Below are 25033 nucleotides of genomic sequence, written 5' to 3'. Positions count from 1 at the left end.
GCTCCTGACTGGGGGGTGTCGCTGGAGAATCCGGGCTGGGGAGCGTCGCTGGAGGCTCCGGGCTGGGGAGCGTCGCTGGAGGCTCCGGGCTGGGGAGCGTCGCTGGAGGCTCCTGACTGGGGAGCGTCGCTGGAGGCTCCGGGCTGAGGCGCGTCGCTGGAGGCTCCGGGCTGAGGCTCGTCTTTGGAGGCTCTGGGTTGAGGAGCGTCGCTGGAGGCTCCTGACTGGGGAGCGTCGCTGGAGGCTCCGGACTGAGCAGCGTCTCTGTAGGTTCCGGACTGGGGACCTTCGCTGCAGGCTCTGTGCCATGGACCATCACCACTGGTTCCGCATCATGGATAATCACTGGACGCTTTGTGCCATGGATCATCACTGGAGGCTCTGGGCCATGGGTTATCACTGGAGGCTTCGTGCCATGGATCATCCCTACCAGCTCCGGATCATGGATCATCACTGGAGGCTTCATGCCATGGATTATTGCTGGAGACGTTGGACCATTGACCATCACTAGAGAATTCCTACGGGGCGCTGGAACTGATCTCACCAGACTGGGGAGATGCACTGCGGACCGCGTGCTCAAAGCAGGCACCGGCCTTACCGGGCTATGGAGGCGTACTGGAGGAAGAGAGCGCGGAGCAGGCACAGGGAACACTGGGCCTTGGAGGCGCACTGGAGGTCTGCTACGTGGGAATGGCATAGGAGGCGCCAGGCTCGTAACACGCACCTTCGAGCTTGTGCGGGGAGCAGGAACAGGACGTACTGGGCTATGGTGGCGCACTGGAGGGAGAGTGCGCGGAGCAGGCACAGGGTACATTGGGTCTTGGCGGCACACTGGAGGTCTGGAGTGCATGGCCTGCACAACCCACCATGGCTGGATGCTCAACTCCGCTCGATAACTGCGGGGTGCGGGCACAGTTCGCACCGGCCTTTGAATGCGCCCTGACGACACAATGCGCATCACCGCAAAATACGGTGTCTGCTCCATCACTTGCTCCGCACAGTAACCACGGGAAGTTGTCTCAGGACTCCCTCCTGACTCTGCCCAACTCCCCTTGTGCCCCCCCCTAAACATTTTTTGGGGCTGCCTCTCAGCCTTGCCTTTCGGTGGATATCGAACCTCCTCTCGTCGCCGCTCTGCTCTTGCTGCCTCCACTTGTTCCCATGGATGGCGAATCCATCCCGCCTTGAACTCCTCCCATATCCAGGATCCCTTGCCGTCCAATATCTGCTCCCATGTCCATTTCTCCTGCTGCTCCTTACCACGCTGCTTGGTCCTTCTCGGGTGGGTGGTTCTGTCATATGCATCGTAAGGGACAGACCAAGGCGCAGCGGGTATAGTGCTCATCTTCTTTCTTTTTATTAAGAGAGAACACTAAACAAAATAAACAAACGACCAAAACAGTTCCGTAAGGCACACGGCTATACAGAAAACAATCACCCACAAACCCAAAGGAAAAAAGGGTTGCCTAAGTATGGCTTCCAATCAGAGACAAGGAAAGACACCTACCTCTGATTGGAAACCATACTCGGCCACACTTAGAAAACGAACATAGAAAATGAAAACTAGAACAAATCCCCTCTAAATAAACCAACCCCAAAACACACAAAAACAACACCCCTTGCCACGCCCTGACCATACTACAATGACAAATGACCCCTTTACTGGTCAGGACGTGACAGTTTGATTTCACTAAATCAGAGAGTATCGGAAGTAAACACAAGCTTGGCTTGTTTGAATCAGATGAAGAGTCCCAGCCAATGTCAACAGACAGTAGGTGTACACATTTCCATACTTCAAAGGCCCAATCTGTGATATGGAAACAAAGTATAGCCTTAAAATATGGTTTCACCTCACAGACTCAATCCTTGCATCTATAGCTCGGTCTATCTCATTTATAGAGATTACATTTCTCCAGCCCCATTCCTCAGATGTACAGCAAACCAAGTGCTGTGGTGGCTTCCATTTTGTTGTTTTTCGAAATTCAGGATTGTGCCTTAAACTTAATTTGCTAGTTTATCTGATACAAGCGCTGTATCTCCAACACTCAGCAGCCTTGTGATAAAAGACCCCCCCTTCCTCTCGTGTATTTCCCACCTTTGTAAAACGGTTTCTTGAAATCTCTTGACCTGACAGCCCATGTTTAACTGCAGTGTATAGCCACATCCTGACCCCAGCTTGACTACAGTGTGGAGCCGCGTCCTGACCCCTCTCCAACTGAAGGAGATTGTGTGTTGCTCCAGAGTACACAGATCTACCTGGGGTCAAATTCTCAGAATGTTGATATAGGTTCAGCTCCCCGGGTCCATGTAATCTTAATCCTTGTGATCTAAAAGTCTAAACTGATCCTAAATCAACACTCTTTCTCTGAGAAACATTGTACTACCCCTGTTCTGTAGTTTTGTACAAAACTCAGATTAAAACAAACTGACAACCCGTGAGAAGTGAGTGCACTCTGTTTACCAGACACAATACTTGCCAACCTTGAGATGTCAAAATGACCAATAATTCTCAGGAAGTTAGGTACGAGGTGGTATGGAAAAACAGGAAGTGTTTGTATGGGTATGTGTGTGTGTGCTTGTGTTGGCCTACCCACATGTTCAAAGTGTTTGTGTATGCGTGTGTGCATATTTGACCTACCTGTGCAGGAGTAGTCGTCCACTCTGATGAAGGCAGGTAGACAGTCACAGCGATGGCTGCCGGGGACATTCACACACATCGTGTTAGCCTGGCAGTAGTGACTCTGAACAGCACACTCATCGATATCTGAGAGAGGAGAACCCACACAGAGGAATTGTCAATATATTTTGAATTGTGTATATATATATATTGTTTAGTGACCGTTGGAGGGTAGAGAGGGGGACAGAGAGTAGGGGCCAAGGAGGAATATAGAAGTCTGTCACCAGGGGGTATGTGTGGTTTGGAGCCTGCAGCACAACAGTACCACTATACCAGACTCCGGCACAGGAGTTGTCAATATCTGTGGGAACACGCACAGAGCTTTATGGCAGAAATGAAGCCCTGTGCCATGGGTGGTCTAGTGCAGGGTTTCCCAAACTCGGACTTAGGGTCCCTCCTGAGTGCACGTTTTGGTTTTTGCCCTAACACTACATGGCTGATTCAAATAATCAACTCACCATCAAGCCTGGATTATTTGAATCAGCTGTGTATTGCTATGGCAAAAAACAAAATCTGCACCCAGGGGGAATGCCACAACAGTGTTTAGACGTGGGTTCAAATCTGTCACACTACCTTTTGACACTCTCACCTCTTATTTTTCACACTATCCCTCTATGACTGTTCAATAAAAATAAAAAAGTGGAATTCCATCCCTGGGAGAGAAAGCGCGAGCGTCCCAAATGACACCCTCTTCCCTTTATAGTGCACTTCTTTAGAGCAGGGAGGTAGGCAGTAAATAAGCCAGAGGCGAAATATTTACAATTTAGCATTGATACTGGAGTGATAGATGTGCAGATGATGATGTGCAAGTAGAGATACTGGGGTGCAAAAGAGCAAGAGGGTAAGTAATAATATGGGGATGAGGTAGTTGGGTGTGCTATTTACAGATTGGCTGTGTACAGATACAGTGATTGGTAAGCTGCTCTGACAGCTGATGCTTAAAGTTAGAGAGGAAGATATAAGACTCCAGCTTCAGAGATTTTTGCAATTCGTTCCAGTCATTGGCAGCAGAAAACTGGAAGGAAAGGCAGCCAAAGGAAGTGTTGGCTTTGGGGATGACCAGTGCAATATACCTGCTGGAGCGCGTGCTACGGGTGGGTGTTGCTATGGTGACCAGTGAGCTGAGATAAGGCGGGGCTTTGATGCAGGGGGTGCTGAAATGTTGGCCGGGGTAGGGGTGGCCAGGTGGAAAGCAAGGCCAGTCGTGGAAAAATGCATATTGAAATTATCGATTATCGTAGATTTATCGGTGGTGACAGTGTTTCGTATCCTCAGTGCAGTGGGCAGCTGGGAGGCGGTGCTCTTATTCTCCATGGACTTTACAGTGTCCCAAAGCATTTTGGAATTAGTGCTACAGGAAGCAAATTTCTGTTTGAAAATGCTTGCCTTAGTTTTCATAACTGACTGAGTATATTGGTTGCAGTTGCTCTCCCCCCTTCCCTTTTGCCCTCAGAACAGACTCAATTCGTCGGGCCATGGACTCTACAATGTGTCAAAAGCGTTTCAGAGGGATGCTGGCCCATGTTGGCTCCAATGCTTCCCACAGTTGTGTCAAGTTGGCTGGATATCCTTTGGGTGGTGGACCATTCTTGATACACACAGGAAACTGTTGAGCATGAAAAACCCATCAGAGTTGCAGTTCTTGACGCAAACCTGTGCGCCTGGTACCTACTACCATACTCCGTTCAAAGGCACTTAAGTATTTTGTCTTGCCTATTCATCTCCTGAATGACACAAATCCATGTCTCAATTGTCTCAAGGCTTTAAAATAATTATTTAACCTTTCTCCTCCCCTTCATCTACAATGATTGAAGTGTATCTAACAAGTGACATCAATAAGAGATCATAGCTTTCACCTGAATTCACCTGGTCAGTCTGTCGCCCCTTTTTTTTTAAAAATTTCGCCTAAAATGACATACCCAAATCCAACTGCCTGTAGCTCAGACCCTGAAGCAAGGATATGCATATTCGTGGTACCATTTGTAAGGAAACACTTTGAACTTGTGGAAATGTGAAAGGAATGTAGGAGAATATAACAAAATAGATCTGGTAAAAGATAATACAAAGAAAAAACCAACCGTTCTTTTCTATTTTTTTGTACCATCATCTTTAAAATGTATTATGTATTATTCCAGCCCAGGTGCAATTTAGATTTTGTCCACTAGATGGCAGCAGTGTATGTGCAAAGTTTTATACTGAGCCAATGAACCATGGTTTTTCTGTTAAAAATGTTGTATCAAGACACCTCAAATGTGCCTAATTTGTTTATTAATAACTTTCCATATTCAAAATTATGCACTCTCCTCAAACAATAGCATGGTATTCTTTCATTGTAATAGCTACTGTAAATTGGACAGTGCAGTTAGATTAACAATAATTTAATCCTTCTGCCAGTATCAGATATGTCTATGTCCTGGGAAATGTTCTTGTTACTTACAACTTCATGCTAATCGCATTAGCCTACGTTAGCTCAACCGTCCCGTGGAAGGGACACCGATCCCGAAGAAGTTTTAAGGTTTTGTACACAGTGTATATCCTGATTGCCTAGTCACTTTTACCCCTACCAATATCTACTGTAAATTATGTAAATTATCTCAACTACCTCGTACCCCTGCAAATTGACTCAGTACTGGTACTCCTTGTATATAGCGTTGTTATTTTTTTATTGTGTTATTATTTCCATTTTTATTCAGCAAATATTTGTCTTCCTTTTTAACTCTGTATTGTTGGGAATGGGCTTGTATGTGAGCCTTTCACTGTAAAGTCTACACCTCTTGTATTCGGTGCATGTGACCAATACAATTTGATTTGTTTAGTTGGTGCTAATTTCAATATTCTTCTTGACACTTGTTACTTTCCCATTCTAGGATGACTGTAACTCCTCCTTCAGATATCGAACACTCCAATAATAATACTTTTATATAGAATAGTGCCTTTCTACGTGCTCTGCGTGTTTATAAATAATAACTCTCTAACCTCGAGGCTACCTGCCGCCCTTTACATTGTATAGAGGTAAAATAAACCCAACTGGGTAATGCCACAGCACCCTTTATAGTGCACTACTTTTGATAATGGCCCATAGAGCTCTGGTCTTCTACATTTGCACACACTGTATATAGATTTTTCTATTTTTATTTTATTTTGTGTTATTGACTGTACGTTTGTTTATGTGTAACTCTGTGTTGTTGTTTTTGTCGCACTGCTTTGCTTTATCTTGGCCAGGTCGCAGTTGTAAATGAGAACTTGTTCTCAACTGGCCTACCTGGTTAAATAAAGTGAAATATTATAATTTTTTTAACTCAATATTAGGAAGGTGTACTTAATGTTTTGTACACTCAGTGTAGTATAACCATAGTAGCAGCAGTGTATATGAAGCTAGAAAGTGTGTGTGTGTGTGTGTGTGTGTGTGTGTGTGTGTGTGTGTGTGTGTGTGTGTGTGTGTGTGAGCATATGTAGTGTGTGTGTGTGTGTGTGTGTGTTTTGGAGTGTCCTTTTAGTACGTGTGAGTGTGCATAGAGCCAATGCAAGGGAATCGCTGCAAAACTATAAAGATATATAAATAATATAGGGGATCAATGTAAATTGTCCTGGTAGCCATTTGATTAACTGTTCAGCAGTCTTATGGGTTGGGCGTAGAAGCTTTTCAGCTGTTTTTTGGTCCTAGACATGGCTCTCCGGTACTGCTTGCCATGCGGTAGCAAAGAGAACAGTCTATGACTTGGGTGGCTGGAGTCTTTGACCATTTTTAGGGCCTTCCTCTGACACCGCCTGATAAAGAGGTCCTGGATGGCAGAGAGTTCGTCCCTAGTGATGTACTGGCCCGTACGCATTACCCTCTGTAGAGCCTTGCTGTCGGATCCTGAGCAGTTGCCATACCAAGCAGTGATGCTCTCAATGATGCAGCCAACTAGCAGCGAGGTGAGTCATTGCAACCAACAGGGGCTATCCACTCCATCCAATTGAATTTGAAAACTCAGCACGATGCAAACATCTCCGATGAGTCGAGCAAATGCCTGTTTGCGACCAACGTTCAGGAACACACGAAGAAGCCTAGACACAAAATTACATAGAGGCGAAACACGTTGAGAGCAGGCAATTAAGTGCTCACCAATTACTCTGCACTTGACTGTCACCAGCAACTTGGTGCTGGGAAGTGTCCTTGACATGTTGCGAGGTAGTAAGTCATCATTAATGAAAAAAATATAAAGCAGTCTGCTTACAAGGGCCAATAAATTATTCCATCAAGTGATTATATTGGCTGTAGGAGTTGGGTAGAATGTGCGTGTATCTGTCTTTGTGTGTTTGTGTGTGTCTGTATGTGTATGTGTGTGTATGTGTGTGTAAAGTTACGTGTGTGTGTGTGTATCTGTGTGTGCATATCTGTGTGTGCATGTATGTACAGTGCATTCAGAAAGTATTCACACCCCTTGACTTTTAACACATTTTGTTGTGTTACAGCCTGCATTTAAAATGGATTCAATTGAGATTTGTCACTGGCCGACACACAATACCCCATAATGTGAAAGTAGAAATATGTTTTTTATTTTTTAGAAATTAATTAACAAAGAAAAGCTGAAATGTCTTCAGTCAATAAGTATTCAACCCCTTTGTTATGGCAAGCCTAAATAAGTACCGGAGTGAAAATGTGCTTAACAAGTCACATAATAAGTTGCATGGACTCTTAGTGCAATAACAGTGTTTAACATGATTTTTGGTTGACCTCCTCATCTCTGTACCTCACACATACAATTGTGTGCTCAACTAAGGTCCCTCAGTGGAGCAGTTAATTTCAAACACATATCCCACCACAAAGACCAGGAAGGTTTAACAATGTCTCGCAAAAAAGGGCACCTATTGGTAGATGGGTAAAAAAAAAGCAGACATTGAATATCCCTTTGAGCATGGTAAAGTTATTAATTACCCTTTGGATGGTGTATCAATACACCAACTCACTACAAAGATACAGGTGTCCTTCCTAACTCAGTTGACGTAGAGGAAGGAAACGACTCAGGGATTTCACCATGGGGGGACTTTAAAACAATTACAGACTTGAATGGTTGGAGAAAACGGAGGATGGAACAACAACATTGTAGTTACTCCACAATACTAACCTAATTGACAAAGTAAAAATAAGGAAGCATGTACAGAATAAAAATATTCCAAAACATTTATCAAACTTGCAACAAGGCACTAAAGTAATAATGCAAAAAATGTGGCAAAGAACTTTCCTGAATACAAAGTGTTATGTTTGGGGAATATACAGTACAACACATTACAGAGTACCATTTTCCATATTTTCAAGCATAGAGGTGGCTGTATCATGTTATGGGTATGCTTGTAATTGTTCAGGACTGTGGAGTTTTTCATGAAAAAAACCCAGAATTGAGCTAAGCACAGGCAAAATCCTAGAGAAAATGAGGAATTTACCTCTCAGCAAGGCAATTTTGAAAAGAAATAATGGTCAAATGTTGCACAATCCAGGTGTGGAAAGCTCTTAGAGAATTACCCAGAAAGACTCACAGCTGTAATCGCTGGCAAAGGTGCTTCTGCTAAAGTATTGACTCAGTGGTGTGAATACTTATTTCAAATAAATATTTCTGTATTTTATTATCAATAAATTAGCAAACATTTCTAAAAACATATTTTCACTTTGTCACTATGGGGTTTTGTGTGTAGAACGGTGAGAGAAAAAATCTATTTAATCCATTTTGAATGCAGTCTAACATAACAAAATGTGGAATGAGTCAAATAGTATCAATACTTTCTTAAGGCACTGTATGTACCAATGTTTAAGCTAAAGGTGGGCTGTACTGTACAATCTGTACTGTATGGGGGCCCTATACAGTAGTCAGTAATGGTACAATACTGTATTAAGTAAGTAGCCATCCACAAACCTTGGCTTGTGCGAGCCGAAATGGTTAATGAGAGCAGGATCTCTTGTTTCTGTAGCCTGAGGCAGCTTGATGTACAAGTGCACCCCCTAGACAGGATGCTAGTCTATCGCAGGGCCTTACCCAAATCTATCTCCTCAATGGTGAGTGCCAAGCATTCGGTCCCATTTTTACAGAAATAGGAAAAGAGGCAGAGGAAGAGCGAGAGAGAGAGAGAGAGAGGGGGGGGGGAGGGGGGGAGAGGGGGGGGAGAAAATATGAAAGGCACACACCAAGCCCGGACGATCTTACACAACAATACCCAGGTAATACCGTATCATTGTAGATTACAACCAGGCTACGCACATAATTTTTCCTCTGTTAATGTACGTATAAAATAATCTTTATAAGCATTAAAACCCAGATTGAGTTAAGGGAGCTATCAGAGGAGCTGGATGACTAGTGACGAAATGAAATTGGACAGACAAGGGAGGAGAAGAGTCATACAGCTGTGTGTGTGTATGTGTGTGTCATTTAGCAGTTTATGAGCACTAGAGTTGTCTCCTCCAGGATGACAGCTTTCCCAGTACTTAAGGGACTCGGTATAATTCCTACACTTAAGGGATCTGCTCCTAGGTGAATTTCCATATCTTATACCCCAATCTAAAGAATATATTTGAGGTCGGGTCTCTCACCGCTCTCACTGCTAAGATTTCCTCCCAAAGTATGAATTTATGTTTGCAATTAACTTACCTCAAGATGCCTAGAGGTTTCAAGTAGTGCATAATGAGTCTGTGGGTAATATGTACAGTATGAATAGGTTTAAATATGTTTATAACGTACCGTATTGCACCCTACTTTACTAAAATGTACTCTACTCAAGACTTCCTTTCAACATTCATTCAGAACCAAAAATGTCAATGTCCAGAAAATAAGTATTTTAAACGTCTGGAAAATACGTATTTTCACCTTTTATTCAGAACTTAAAATGAACCTAACTTCAACGTCTGGAAAAATATGTATTTTAAACTTAATTTTGCTTACTGAGACTATTCTAATTCACCCCCATCTCTCTGTTTTGTCAGGTTTAATTTCAAATCAAAAGGGGATCTCTTTAAAACTCTTACAGTTGTCCTGGGTGTTTCACGTTGTCTCTCTCTCTCTGTCTCTCTCACTTTGTCTCTTTCTCACTCTGTCTCTGACTCTCTCACTTTGTGTCTCTGTCTCTCTCAATTTGTCTTTCTCACTTTGTCTCTCTGTCTCTTTTCTCTCTCTCTCTAGCTCTCTCTCTCACTTTGTCTCGCACTTTGTCAAACTCCCTCTCTCACTTTGTCTTTGTTCCTCTCACTTTGTCACTCCCTCTCTCTCTCTCTTTGTCAATCTCTTTCTCACTTTGTCTCTCTCACTTTGTCAATCTCCCTCTCTCACCTTGCCTCTGTCTCTCTCTCTCACATTGTCTTTGTCTCTGTCCCTCTCTCTCTCTCTCTCTCTCTCTCTTTCACTTTGTCTCTCTCCCTCTCTCTCTCTCTCTCTCTCTCTCTCTCTCACTTTGTCCCTCTCTCTGTCTCTGTCTCTCTCTCTCACTTTGTCTCTCTCACTTTGTCAATCTCTGTCTGTCACCTTGTCTCTGTCTCTCTCTCTCTCTCTCACCATGTCTCTGTCTCTCTCTCACATTGTCTTTGTCTCTGTCCCTCTCACTTTGTCCCTCTCACTTCATCAATATCTCTCTCTCACTTTGTCAATCTCTCTCACTTTGTCCCTCTCACTTTGTCCCTCTCTCCCCCTCTATGTCTGTCTGTCTGTCTGTCTGTCTGTCTGTCTGTCTGTCTGTCTGTCTGTCTGTCTGTCTGTCTGTCTGTCTGTCTGTCTGTCTGTCTGTCTGTCTGTCTGTCTGTCTGTCTGTCTGTCTGTCTGTCTGTCTGTTTGTCTGTCTGTCTGTTTCACTCTGTCTGTTTCGCTCTCTCTGTCTGTCTCTCACTCTCTCTGTCTCTCACTTTGTCTATCTCTCCCTCTCTCACTTTGTCAATCTTTCTCTCTTACTTTGACTCTCTTTCTCCCTTACTTTGAATCTCTCACTTTGTCAATCTCCCTCTCTCACCTTGTCTCTGTCTCTCATTTTGTCTTTGTCTTTGTCCCTCTCACTTTGTGCCTCTCACTTTGTCTCTCCCACTTTGTCAATCTCTGTCTCTCTCTCTCACCTTGCCTCTGTCTCTCTCTCACATTGTCTTTGTCTCTGTTCCTCTCACTTTGTCCCTCTCTCTCTCTCTTTCTGTCTCTCTCACTTTGTCTCTCTCTCTCTCTCACTTTGTCTCTCTCTCTGTCTCTCTCACTGTGTCAATCTCTCTCTCTCTCTCACTTTCTCTGTCTGTCTGTCTGTCTGTCTGTCTGTCTGTCTGTCTGTCTGTCTGTCTGTCTGTCTGTCTGTCTGTCTGTCTGTCTGACTGACCGTTTAAAAATGGTTTGTCCATATCACCATTATCTCTCTCTCTCTCTCTCTCTCTCTCTCTCTCTGCCTCTGCCTGTGATGTAGGTCAGAAATAGGGGAGTAGGTGGCTAAAAATAATTTTGTGCTCCACTGCCGAGATCTGCCTGGGCTCTGGGAAGGCGAATATGTGCCTGTGTGTGTAGATGTCTAGGTGTGTGCTAACTTTTACGGCGCTGAGGTTATTGGAAATCTACCTTTATCTAACAGAATCATTGTTTTCCCTTTGGTTAACTGAGGCAGAGAAGACTGACAGTTATTTGCTTTAATGAATTATGGTTGTCTGCTTGTTTGTGCTGGGGATGGTAATATTTGCCTCACAGGGTCTGGGAAAAAGTGATGCCACATGCTGGCAAGGGCCAAGCCCGGCTTGATCATTTCTTTTCAATCCAATCCCCAGATTGAAGGTTGGAGTGGAAAACCTATTACAATCAGCGGTGGAGGTGGAGAGAGGGGCTGGTGTGTCCACACATGCACACACATGCACACACACACTCACACACACAGTAGCGGCTGAAATTATTGACAACCTTGAAAAATATGAACAAAAATGAGCTATATTGTACGCAAAAATGTTTTTACATTGTATGCAAAAAATGTTTTTACATTGTATTATTATATACACAATGTCTTCTCAACTCAAAAAACATTTGAGAAAAAGGCTCAGTGCTATTATCCTTGCAAGGTGAGCTATTAAAAGTTATTGAAAACAGGACTGTCAATAATTTTGCATTACTAGGTATAGCCTAATGTTAGCTAGCTAGATAATATTGAACCTAGTTGGTTAGCTTTAGCTATCTGAAGATTCAAACTACAGCCTTTCATGCTGGGTGGATAGCTATGACAATCCGTTGTACTGTAGCTATGGGTTGTGATTATGGTACATTGTTTAGCTAGCTAGCTAGCTGCATGTCTAAACAAAATACTCTACTTTGCCAGATGATTACATGATACATCAAGTTAGCCAGGTGTGTCTGGGGGTGATTACGGCCATCTATTGTATTTCATGAACATGTGTACATGTCAGTAGTGATGCATTCACTTAGCTAGATGTGGCTGGGGAGTGGTTATATCATTTATTTCACATGACCCAATTTAGACAAGTGTGTCTGGGTAAGCATATTCTAATAATTATAAAATATTTGTACAATATTTTTATCTAGACACTTTGTCACGTCCTGACCATAGTAAGATGTTATTTTCTATGGTAGAGAAGGTCAGGCCGTGACAGGGGGTGTTTTTCTATGTTTTGTATTTCTATGTTCATGTTCTAGTTTTAATTTCTATGTTGGTTTTGTTTGGGATGATCTCCAATTAGAGGCAGCTGGTCCTCGTTGTCTCTAATTGGAGATCATACTTAAGTAGTTTTTTTTCCACCTGGGTTTGTGGGAGATTAGTTTTGAGTAGTGTCTGTTTCACCTCTGTGTCACGGTTTGTTGTTTTTTTGTCATTCAAGTTTATTTATGTATTGCATAGTTTCATAGTATAAATAAAATGTGGAACGACACACACGCTGCACTTTGGTCCGCTCATTCCTACGACAACCGTGACACACATTGTGTTTTTATATTGCTACTATGCAAGTAACCATTTCACTGTACTGTTTACACCTTCTATATCCTGTGAATGTGACAAATACATTTTTATTTTATTTGATATAGTGTGTGTTTACCAGTGACGGTAATGTGAAGCACAACATGACCTCCACCAAAGTCAGATTAGGACATAGGCCAAGGACTATAGATAGTGTATTTTTACTTAGAGTGTTTCCTTATTGTAGGCTACTACTTTCATCACTTGTAGTCTTGAAACCGTTGATTGTTTACTACACTACCTTACTCACTTTGTTTAGCACATGGCCTCACATGGCCTCACCATCTCCTTAAAGAGATGGTTGGGGCTAAGGCTTAAGAGGGTGTGAACGATTCCAAGTAGGTGCAGACAAAGTAGAGCTCTCCAGTAAGTGTACCACAGCATTCAAGGACCATTTTCTGAAAAGTGGGGTTACACATTTATCAACTTTCAAAGCAAAATGTCTTTCCCATTGTGCCTCAGCTGCAGTGTATGATATACCATTTTGTAGCTCAGAGTCTCTACTATAAAATAATAATCACATTTTGTTACGTAAAACCAAATCGAGGTGGTCGGTCACAAATGTATAATTCTTGTGCAATTTAAATCTATATACTATATTGAGGTTTTTATTTCATTATTTTAGACTATCTGTCATTAGTGAGTAAACCTAAGCTTTAGCGCCTAACTGTACACGTGCCTAACAGACTACATGCCAATCGCCAAGTGCTTTTGGGAACGGGCAGAAAAAAAGCAAAAAATACAATTTCAGGGTTTCATTAAATTTGAGAAGAGCTGAAAAATGGAGAGTTGAAAATAGAGAAAGGGAGGTCTAGAAAAATAATGTTTGGGAAAGATCTGGTGAAGTAGTAAAAGAGGATGATAGTAGCGCCTTCTATGTTATGTGTGTTAATTGTGAGGCACTATACAAATTTGACAGTCACAAGATGGGGACTGCAGCGTACTGTTCAGATGGAAACTGAAATGTGGACACTGACTGTAGGTCTATAACCTCTCACATAGCCTAATATTATTGTGACAATGGCGCCAGAGGAGATGGCTACTGTTTTAGGGTCTCCTAACCAATTGTGCTGTTGTGTGTGTTTTTTCAAGTTATTTGTAACTTATTTTGTACATAATGTTTCTTCCACTGTCTCTTATGACTGAAAAGAGCTTCTAGATATCAGGACAGCGATTACTCACCTTGTACTGGAAGAAGATTTTTTCTTTAATGAGTCCGACGCAAAGGATTTACTTCAGACACCTGACAAGGCACTCAACCCCGTCATTCGCAGGAGAAAGAGATATCGGGGACGCAGGTCGGGGTGCCTTGTAAGGATCCGACGGCGAGTGGGTAATCTGCCTATTAGTCCTATTAGCCAACGTACAATCATTGGATAACAAAATAGACAAACTACAATCACGTATATCCTACCAACAGGTTAAAAACTATAATATCTTATGTTACACCGAGTCGTGGCTGAACGACGACATGAATAACATACAGCTGGCGGGTTTTATGCTGCATCGGCAAGATAAAACAGTCACCTCCCGTAAGACAAGGGGTGGCGGTCTGTGTATATTTGTGTATATTTTGCTCGCCTGAGGCAAAGTATACGATGATAAGCTTTAGACCACACTAGATACCAAGAGTTTTCATATATATTCTTTGGAGCTGTCTATTTACCACCACAAACCGATGATGGCACTAAGACCGCACTCAATGAGCTGAATACGGCCATTAGCAAACAGGAATACCCTCATCAAGAGGCAGTGGCTGGGGACTTTAATGCAGGGAAACAAATCCATTTTACCTAATTTCTACCAGCATGTTAAATGTGCAACCAGAGGGAAAAAAAACTCTAGACCACCTTTACTCCACACACAGAGACATGTACAACGCTCTCCCTCGACCTCTATTTGGCAAATCTGACCATAATTCTATCCTCCTGACTCCTGCTTTCAAGCAAAAACTAAAGCAGGAAGTGACTCGGTCAACAAAGAAGTGGTTAGTTGACGCAGATGCTAAGCTACAGGAATGTTTTGCTAACACAGACTGGAATAAGTTCCGGAATTCTTCCAATGACATTGAGTAGTTCACCACCTCAGTCATTGGCTTCATCAATAAGTGCATCGATGATGTCATCCCCTCAGTGACTGTATGTACATACCCCAACCAGATGCAACAGATTACAGGCAACATCCGCACTGTGCTTAAGGGTAGAGCTGCGGTTTTCAAGGAACAGGACTCTAACCCGGAAACGTATAAGAAATCCCACTCTGCCCTCCGTGAACCATCAAACAGGCAAAGCATCAATACAGGACTAAGATTGAATCATACTACACAGGCTCTGATGCTCGTTGGATGAGGCAGGGCTTGCAAACTATTACAGACTACAAAGGGAAGAACAGCGGCGAGCTACCCAGTAACACGAGACTACCAGACGGACTAAATTACTTCTACGCTTGCTTCGAGGCATGCAACACTGAAGCATGCATGAGAGCAACAGCTGTACCGGACGACTCCCTCCGTAGCCGATATGAGTAAGACCTTTAAACAGGTCAACATTCACAAGGCCACAGGGCTATATGGATTACCAGGACGTGTACTCCGAGCATGCGCTGACCAATTGGCAAGTGTCTTCACTGACATTTTCAACCTGGCCCTGACTGAGTCTGTAATACCTACATCTTTCAAGCAGACCACCTGTGCCCAAGAACATTAAGATAACCTGCCTAATGGCTACTCACGTCTGTAGCCATGAAGTGCTTTGAAAGGCTGGTCATGGCTCACATCAACACCATTATTCCAGAAACCCTAGACCCACTCCAATGTGCATACCGTCCCAACAGATCCACAGATGATGCAATCTCCATTGGACTCCACACTGCCCTTTCCCACCTGGACAAAAATGAACACCTATGTGAGAATGCTATTCATTGACTACAGCTCAGCGTACCACACTATAGCACCCTCAAAGCTCATCACTAAGCTAAGGACCCTGGGACTAAACACCTCCCTCTGCAACTGGATCCTGGACATCCTGATGAGCCACCCCGAGGTGGTAAGGGTAGGTAACAACACATCTGCCACGCTGATCCTCAACACAGGGGCCCCTCAGGGGTGCCTGCTCGATGCTTTCCTGTTCTCCCTGTTCATTCATGACTGCATGGTTAGGCACGACTCCAACACCATCATTAAGTTTGCCGATGACACAACAGTTCTAGGCCTGATCACCGACAATGATGAAACAGCCTATATAGGAAGGAGGTCAGAGACCTGGCCATGTGGTGCCAGGACAACAACCTCTCCCTCAACGTGATCAAGACAAAGGAGATGATTGTGGACTACAGGAAAAGGAGGACCGAGCATGCCCCCATTCTCATCGACGGGGCTGTAGTGGAGCAGGTTGAGAGTTTCAAGTTCCTTGGTGTCCACATCCCCAACGAACTATCATGGTCCAAACACACCAAGACAGTCGTGAAGAGGGCACAACAAAGCCTATCCCCCCTCAGGAGACTGAAAAGATTTGGTATGGGTCCTCAGATCCTCAAAAAGTTATACGGCTGCACCATTGAGAGCATCCTGACTGGTTGCATCACCGCCTGGTATAGCAACTGCTCGGCCTCCAACTGCAAGGCACTAAAGAGAGTAATGAGTATGGCCCAGTACATCACTGTGGCCAAGCTTCCTGCCATCCAGGACCTCTATACCAGGCAGTGTCAAAGGAAGGCCCTAAACATTGTCAAAGAGTCCAGCCACCCTAGTCATAGACTGTTCTGTTCTCTCTACTACCGCACGGCAAGCGGTACCGGAGCGCCATGTCTATGTCCAAAAGGCTTCTTAACAGCTTCTACCTCCATGCCAAAAGACTCCTGAACAGCTAATCAAAGGGCTATCCAGACACCTATTTTACGCTAATTCTACCCTCTGTTCATTATCTATGCATAGTCACTTTAACTCTACCTACAAGTACATAGTACCTCAATTAACCTCGACTAACCTATGCCCGCACATTGACTCTGTATATAGCCTCTCTTTTGGTATTTTACTGCTGCTCTTTAATTATCAGTATAAACATGTTTTAGTTATCTATTATCAATTTTATCTACTTCAATTTTATCTACGCTTGTGAAGTAACACAAACATAGGAACATGCATACATACTGTACACACACGATAGCATACGCACTATACACACACGCAGGGACGTCACTAGAGATTCATGGATAGAGGGGTTAAGCCTCTTTTAGGGGGTCAAGGCATACCCCCCCAGGATTTTTCAAGCCCCCAAAACGTATTTTCATCATGTATTTTTAGATTAACAACGGGTGTAAAATCTATAAAAATAAGGTCATTTTTGGTAGATGGTTGGCTAAAAGTATACCTGTCTCATAGTTTGTGTTAGACACGATCTAATATGACTTGGTTAAATTCTATCCAAATAAAGAAATTAAAGTCCACTCTGTCCCCATCCAACACCAACAAAAGGCACAAAAATGGCTGTACTATGTAGCCAAAATACTTTTGGGATGTTATTTGGAGAAAGAGAGAGGAGAGAGGAGAGAGAGAGATTCCCAAACCTTCCATAACAAAGCCATTACCCACAGAGAAATAAACCTGGAGAAGAGCCCCCTAAGCAAGCTGGTCCTGGGGCTCTGTTCACAAATACAAACAGACCCCACAGAGCCCCAGGACAGCAACACAATTAGACCCAACCAAATCATAAGAAAAAAAAGAGAATTACTTGACACATTGGGAAGAATTTACCAAAAAACAGAGCAAACTAGAATGCTATTTGGCCCTAAACAGAGAGTATAGTGGCAGAATACATGACCAATGTGACTAACCCAAAATTAAGGACACCTTTGACTATGTGCAGACTCAGTGAGCATAGCCTTGCTATTGAGAAAGGCCGCCGAATGCAGACCTGGCTCTCCAGAGAAGACAGGCTATGTGCACACTGCCCACAAAATGAGGTGGAAACTGAGCTGCACTTCCTAACCTCCTGCCAAATCTATGACCATAGCAGAGACACATATTTCCCTCAGATTACACAGACCCCAAAATAATTCAAAACAAATCCAATTTTGATAACTTCCCATCTATTGGGTGAACTACCACAGTTTGCAATCACAGCAGCAAGATTTGTGACCTGTTGCCACAAGAAAAGGGCAACCAGTGAAGAACAAACACCATTGTAAATGCAACCTATATTTCTGTTTATTTGTTTTCCCTTTTGTACTTTAACTATTTGCACATCATTACAACACTGAAAAATATACATAATATGACGTTTGAAATGTCTTTATTTTTTTGGAACTTTTGTAAGTGTAATGTTTACAGTAAATGTTGTATTGTTTATTATCTACTTTACTTGCTTTGGCAATGTAAACATGTGTTTCCCGTACCAATAAAGCCCTTAAATTGGAATTGAATTGATATAACTGGAGAGAGAGAAGGAAAGAGGGGCAGGGAGAGAGTGAGAATGGAGAGAGAGAGAGAGAGAGAGAGAGAGCAAACAATCAGTGGGGCAAAAACACCAAGTAAATGTAACCTATATTTATCAGTTTGTACATTTTTCCGTGCCATTCTTACTTCTACTGTTTTCACACTGTTACAACATTAATAAAATATCATTTGAATCGAACCCAAGCACTATGCATGGGACAATGCGTAATAATTATTTAGCCAACATGATATCATAGGAAAAGTTAATCTTGTGAAGTGTTTGTAAAAAAGTAAAGCTTCAACCAATTGATGCTTATGTCAAGTGGCCATGCTCCCAGCAGGCTTTGCGGTGCTACTAGGACAAGAGCATCTTATGTCAATACATTTCATTCAATGGAAAAATAAAATAATCAGATGGTTGATGCTCATGTCATTGCATTTCCGTCAATAGGAAAAGTGTCACCTGGCTGAAGCTTATGTCAATACATTTGCAGTCAATGGGAAAAGATGAAAGTCGATTCCCACGGGAGACCAGTACGGAGAAAAAAATAACTAATAATAATTTATGAAATGTATGCACTCACTACTACTGTAAGTCGCTCAGGATAAGAGCGTCTGCTAAATGACTAAAATGTAAATGTAAATAATTTAAGCTTATGTCACTACATTTTAAATCAATGGGAAAATATGAGAGTCAACCAATTTAAGTTTGTCAATACATTGCAGTCAATGGGAAAAGATGAGTGTCACAGAGTTGATGCTTACAGTATGTTAATACATGTCAGTCAATGGGAAATGATTAGTGCCAACCAATTGTGCTTATATCAATACATTGCATTCAATGGGAAATTCTGAGTGTCAGCAAATTGATGCTTATGTCAACACATTGCATTCAATGGTAAAAGAAAAGTGTTACAGAAGTTGATGCTTATGTCAATAAATTTGCAGTCAATGGGAAAAGATGAAAATCAACCCTTTGAAGCTGTGCTTCTACATCTGCATTGCTTGCTGTTTGGGGTTTTAGGCTGGGTTTCTGTACAGCACTTTGTGATATCTGCTGATGTAAATGGTTTTTAAAAAACATTTGATTGATTGATTGATTGATTGATTGATTGTCAATACATTTCAAGTCAATGGAAAAAATTAACTTCAACCAATTAAGGCTTATGCTAATACATTGCATTCAAAGCAAAAAGAAAAGTGTTACAGGGTTGATGCTTATGTCAATGCATTGCAGTCAATAGGTAAATATGAATGTCAACCAATTCATGCTTATGTCAATACATTGCATTTAATGGGAAATATGAGCGTCAACCAATTGATCCTTATAATAATTTTAAAAGATGAGTGTCACAGGGTTGATGCTTATGTCAATACATTTTAGGTCAATGGGAAAAGCTGAGTGTCAACCATTTGAAGTTTATGTCAATATGAGTATTACAGTATTGATGCTTGATGCTTTGCAATAATGAGCTCCTAACCAACTGTGAGCTCCTAACCAACTGTGCTATTTAGTTAGTTTTTTCGCATTGTTTGTAACTTATTTTGTACATAAAGTTACTGCTACCGTCTCTCATGACCGAAAAGAGCTTCTGGACATCAGAACAGCAATTACTCATCTCGAACTGGACAAAGATTTTTACTTTAATGAGTCCGACGCGAAGGATATACTGCTTCCCTGAGCCCAGTCCCAAATCCCTGTCATATGCGTGAAGAAAAGAGATACAGTGGGAGAAGGTCGGGGTGCCTTGTGAGAATTAATAGGCGAGTGAGTAAACCGCCACTACCATCCGTTCTACTGGCCAACAAGCAATCACTGGAAAACAAACTGGATGATCTATGGTCGAGACTATCCTACCAACGGGACATTAAAAACTGTAATATCTTACGTTTCACCGAGTCATGGCTGAACCACGACACAGATAATATAGAGCTGGTTGGGTTTTCCATGCTTCGGCAAAACACATCAGCTACATCTGGTAAGATGAGGGGCGGGAGAGTGTGTCTATTTGTCAAAAAAAGCTGGTACGCGATGTCTAATATTAAAGAAGTCTCGAGGTATTGCACGCCTGAGGTAGAGTAGACCACACAATCTACCAAGAGAGTTCTCATCTATATTATTAGTAGCAGTCTATTTACCACCACAAACCGATGCTGGCACTAAGATCACACTCAACCAGCTGTATAAGGCCATAAGCAAACAAGAAAATGCTCATCCAGAAGCTGCGCTCCTAGTGGCCGGGGACTTTGTTGCAGGCAAACTTATATCTGTTTTCCATAACTTTTCTCAACATGTCACATAAACCCAGAGGAAAAAAACTTTAGACCACCTTCACCCACACACAGAGAAGCATACAAAGCTCTCCCTCACCCTCAATTTGGCAAATCTGACCATAATTATATCCTCATGATTCCTGCTTACAAGCAGAAACTGAAGTAGGGAGTACCAATGACTCGCTCAATAAGGAAGTGGTCAGATGATGCAGATGCTATGCTACAGGACTGTTTTTCTAGCACAGGCTGGAATATGTTCCGGGATTCATCCAATGGCATTGAGGAGTACAGTGGCTTGCGAAAGTATTCACCCACTTTGCATTTTTCCTATTTTGTTGCCTTACAACCTGGAATTAAAATAGATTTTGGGGGGTTTGTATCATTTGATTTACACAACATGCCTAACACTTTGAAGATGCAAAATATTTTTTGTTGTGAAACAAACAAGAAATTAGACAAAGAAATTGAAAAGTTGAGCATGCATAACTATTCACCCCCCCAAAGTCAATACTTTGTAGAGCCACCTTTTGCAGCAATTACAGCTGCAGGTCTCTTAGGGTATGTCTCTATAAGCTTGGCACATCTAGCCACTGGGATTTCTGCCCATTCTTCAAGCCAAAACTGCCCCAGCTCCTTCAAGTTGGATGGGTTCCGCTGGTGTACAGTAATTTTTAAGTCATACAACAGATTCTCAACTGGATTGAGGTCTGGGCTTTGATTAGGCCATTCCAAGACATTTAAATGTTTCCCCTTAAACCACTGAAGAGTTGCTTTAGCAGCATGCTTAGGGTCATTGTCCTGCTGGAAGGTGAACCTCCGTCCCAGTCTCAAATCTCTGGAAAACTGAAACAGGTTTCCCTCAAGAATTTCCCTCCATTTAGCAACATCCATCATCCCTTCAATTCTGACCAGTTTCCCATTCCCTGCCAATGAAAAAAAACCCTACAGCATGATGCTGCCACCACCATGCTTCACTGTGCATGGCAGTCAATGGCAGTCAATGGGAAATGATTAGTGCCAACCGAATGTGTTTATATCAATACATTGTATTCAATGGGAAAATAGGAGCGGCAACAAATTGCTGCTTATGTCAATACATTGCAGTCAATGGGAAAAGATGAGTGTCACAGGGTTGATGCTTATGACAATACAGTGCAATCAATGGGGAAAAATTAGTGCCAGCCAATTGATGATTATGTCAACACATTGCATTCAATGGGAAAATAAGTGTTACAAAAGTTGATGCTTATGTCAATACATTTGCTGTTAGTGTGAAAAGATGAAAGTCCACCAATTGAAGAATATTTCAACACATTTCAAGTCAATGAAAAAATATGAGTTTTACCAGGTATTGTTCATCCTGATCAGACAGGTTTTTTACATGGACGATACGTTGGAGATAATATACGACAACTAATAGAAATAATAGAACATCATGAAACATCTAAGAAGCCAGGCCTGGTATTTATAGTGGATTTTGAAAAGGCATTTGATAAAGTAAGACTGAATTTTTTTAAATATTTTTTATTTATTTTCAATTTCGGTAATTCTCTTAAAAAATGGGTAAAAATAATGTATAGCAACCCCAGGTGTAAAATAGTAAATAACAGCTACTTCTCAGAGGGTTTTGAATTGTCAAGAGGAGTTAAACAAGAGTGTCCGCTGTCACCATATCTATTCGTTATGGCCATCGAAATCCTAGCTATTAAAATCAGATCCAATAACAACATTTGAGGATTAGAAATCCAAGGCTTAAAAATAAAGGTGTCCATGTATGCCAATGACTCAAGTTTTATATTAAGTCCACAAGCTAGATCCCTGCAATGTCTCATTGAAGATCTAGATAACTTTTCTGTAATCTCTGGACTAAAATCTAATTATGATAAGTGTACAATATTATTTATTTAACCGGGTAGGCCAGTCGAGAACAAGTTCTCATTTACAACTGCAACCTGGCCAAGATAAAGCAAAGCAGTGCGACACAAACAACACAGAGTTAAACATGGAGGTAAGGCAATAAATAGGCCATTGTGGCGACATAATTACAATTTAGCAATTAAACACTGGAGTGATAGATGTGCAGAAGATGAATGTGCAAGTAGAGATACTGGGGTGCAAAGGAGAAAAAAATGAGGATGAGGTAGTTGGGTAGGCTATTTACAGATGGGCTATGTACTGGTGCAGTGATTGGTAAGCTGCTCTGACAGCTCTGACAGCTGGAGACATATGAGTCTCCAGCTTCAGAATTTTTTTCAAATTCGTTTCAGTCATTGGCAGCAGAGAACTGGAAGGAAAAGCAGCCAAAGTAGGAGTTGGCTAGGGGGGGTGACCAGTGAAATATACCAGCTAGAGTGCGTGCTATGGGTGGGTGTTGCTATGGTGACCAGTGAGCTGAGATAAGGCGGGGCTTTACCTAGCAAAGACTTATAGATGACCTGGAGCCAGTGGGTTTGGCGACGAATATGAAGCGAGGGCCAGCCAATGAGAGCATACAAGTCACAGTGGTGGGTTGTATATGTGGCATTGGTGACAAAAATGATGGCACTGTGTTAGACTGCAACCAATTTGCTGAGTAGAGTGTTGGAGGCTATTTTGTAAATGACATCGCCGAAGTCAAGGATTGGTAGGATAGTCAGTTTTACGAAGGTATGTAATATACCGTGGGGGGAAAAAGTATTTGATCCCCTGCTGATTTTGTATGTTTGCCCACTGATAAAGAAAGGATCAGTCTACAATTTTAATGGTAGGTTTATTTGAACAGTGAGAGACAGAACAATAACAAAAATATCCAGAAAAAGCATGTCAAAAATGTTATAAATTGATTTGCATTTTAATGAGGGAAATAAGTATTTGACCCCCTCTCAATCAGAAAGATTTCTGGCTCCCAGGTGTCTTTTATACAGGTAACGAGCTGAGATTAGGAGCACACTCTTAAAGGGAGTGCTCCTAACCACAGCTTGTTACCTGTAAAAAAGACACCTGTCCACAGAAGCAATCAATCGATCAGATTTCAAACTCTCCACCATGGCCAAGACCAAAGAGCTCTCCAAGGATGTCAGGGACAAGATTGTAGACCTACACAAGGCTGGAATGAGCTACAAGACCATCGCCAAGCAGCTTGGTGAGAAGGCGACAACATTTGGTGCGATTATTCGCAAATGGAAGAAACACAAAAGAACTCTCAATATCCCTCGGCCTGGGGCTCCATGCAAGATCTCACCTCGTGGAGTTGCAATGATCATGAGAACGGTGAGGAATCAGCCCAGAACTACACGGGAGGATCTTGTCAATGATCTCAAGGCAGCTGGGACCATAGTCACCAAGAAAACAATTGGTAACACACTACGCTGTGAAGAACTGAAATCCTGCAGCACCCGCAAGGTCCCCCTGCTCAAGAATACATATTCATGCCCGTCTAAAGTTTGCCAATGAACATCTGAATGATTCAGAGGACAAGTGGTGAAAGTGTTGTGGTCAGATGAGACCAAAATGGAGCTCTTTGGCATCAACTCAACTCGCCGTGTTTGGAGGAGGAGGAATGCTGCCTATGACCCCAAGAACACCATCTCCACCGTCAAACATGGAGGTGGAAACATTATGCTTTGGGGGTGTTTTTCTGCTAAGGGGACAGGACAACTTCACCGCATCAGTTGACGGGGCCATGTACCGTCAAATCTTGGGTGAGAACCTCCTTCCCTCAGCCAGGGCATTGAAAATGGGTCGGGTATTCCAGCATGACAATCACCCAAAACACACGGCCAAGGCAACAAAGGAGTGGCTCAAGAAGAAGCACATTAAGGTCCTGGAGTGGCCTAGCCAGTTTCCAGACCTTAATCCCATAGAAAATCTGTGGAGGGAGCTGAAGGTTCGTGTTGCCAAACGTCAGCCTTGAAACCTTAATGACTTGGAGAAGATCTGCAAAGAGGAGTGGGACAAAATCCCTTCTGAGATGTGTGCAAACCTGGTGGCCAACTACAAGAAACGTCTGACCTCTGTGATTGCCAACAAGGGTTTTGCCATCAAGTACTAAGTCATGTTTTGCAGAGGGGTCAAATATTTATTTCCCTCATTAAAATGCAAATCTTTTTATAACATTTTTGACATGCGTTTTTCTGGATTTTTGTGTTGTTATTCTGTCTCTCACTGTTCAAATAAACCTAGTATTAAAATTATAGACTGATCATTTCTTTGTAAGTGGGAAAACGTACAAAATCAGCAGGGGATCAAATACTTTTTTCCCCCACTGTAGAAAACTTGTAAAAATAGACAAGATCCTGAACCATGGAGAGGTAAATACCTGTCTATTTATGGAAAGATTGCCCTGATTAACTCCTTAGTCATATTTCTGTTAACTCACTTACTTATGGCGCTGCCTACTCCTGATGATTTGTTTTTCCAATCATATGAGCAGAAAATATTTATCTTTATCCGGGACGCTAAACCAGACAAAATAACGCATGCCTATCTATATAATGAATATTAATTGGGTGGGTTGAGATTATTAAATATAAAAGCACTAATCCTCTCTCTAAAAGCTTCACTTTTTGAAAAGTTTTACTTGAACCCTAAATGGTTCTTAAGTAGATTACTAAGAAAAGCTCATCCATTGTTTAAGCCTTTTTGCAGATTGCCATCTCATTTTCGATTAATTGCACTAAAACTCTCTTTTTCAAACAAGAATTGCAGAGCTGGCTCCAATTTTAAAT

At 42.2% G+C, this 25033-nt stretch overlaps 1 protein-coding gene across 1 annotated transcript in view; it reads right to left on the bottom strand.

Moving 5' to 3' along the window:
• LOC115204088 (protein kinase C-binding protein NELL1) overlaps nucleotides 1–25033 on the bottom strand; it is a 448552-nt gene that overhangs the window by 115726 nt on the left and 307793 nt on the right. Inside the window, exon 13 of the mRNA XM_029769393.1 lies at nucleotides 2639–2764. Coding sequence (XP_029625253.1) covers nucleotides 2639–2764 — 126 coding nt within the window. The remainder of the gene's footprint in view (nucleotides 1–2638; nucleotides 2765–25033) is intronic.

The sequence above is a fragment of the Salmo trutta genome, chromosome 12 (assembly GCF_901001165.1).
Source record: "Salmo trutta chromosome 12, fSalTru1.1, whole genome shotgun sequence".
Classification (NCBI taxonomy): Eukaryota; Metazoa; Chordata; class Actinopteri; order Salmoniformes; family Salmonidae; genus Salmo; species Salmo trutta.
Note: the sequence above shows the minus strand (reverse complement) of the source record. Positions and strands in the feature narration are given on the sequence as shown.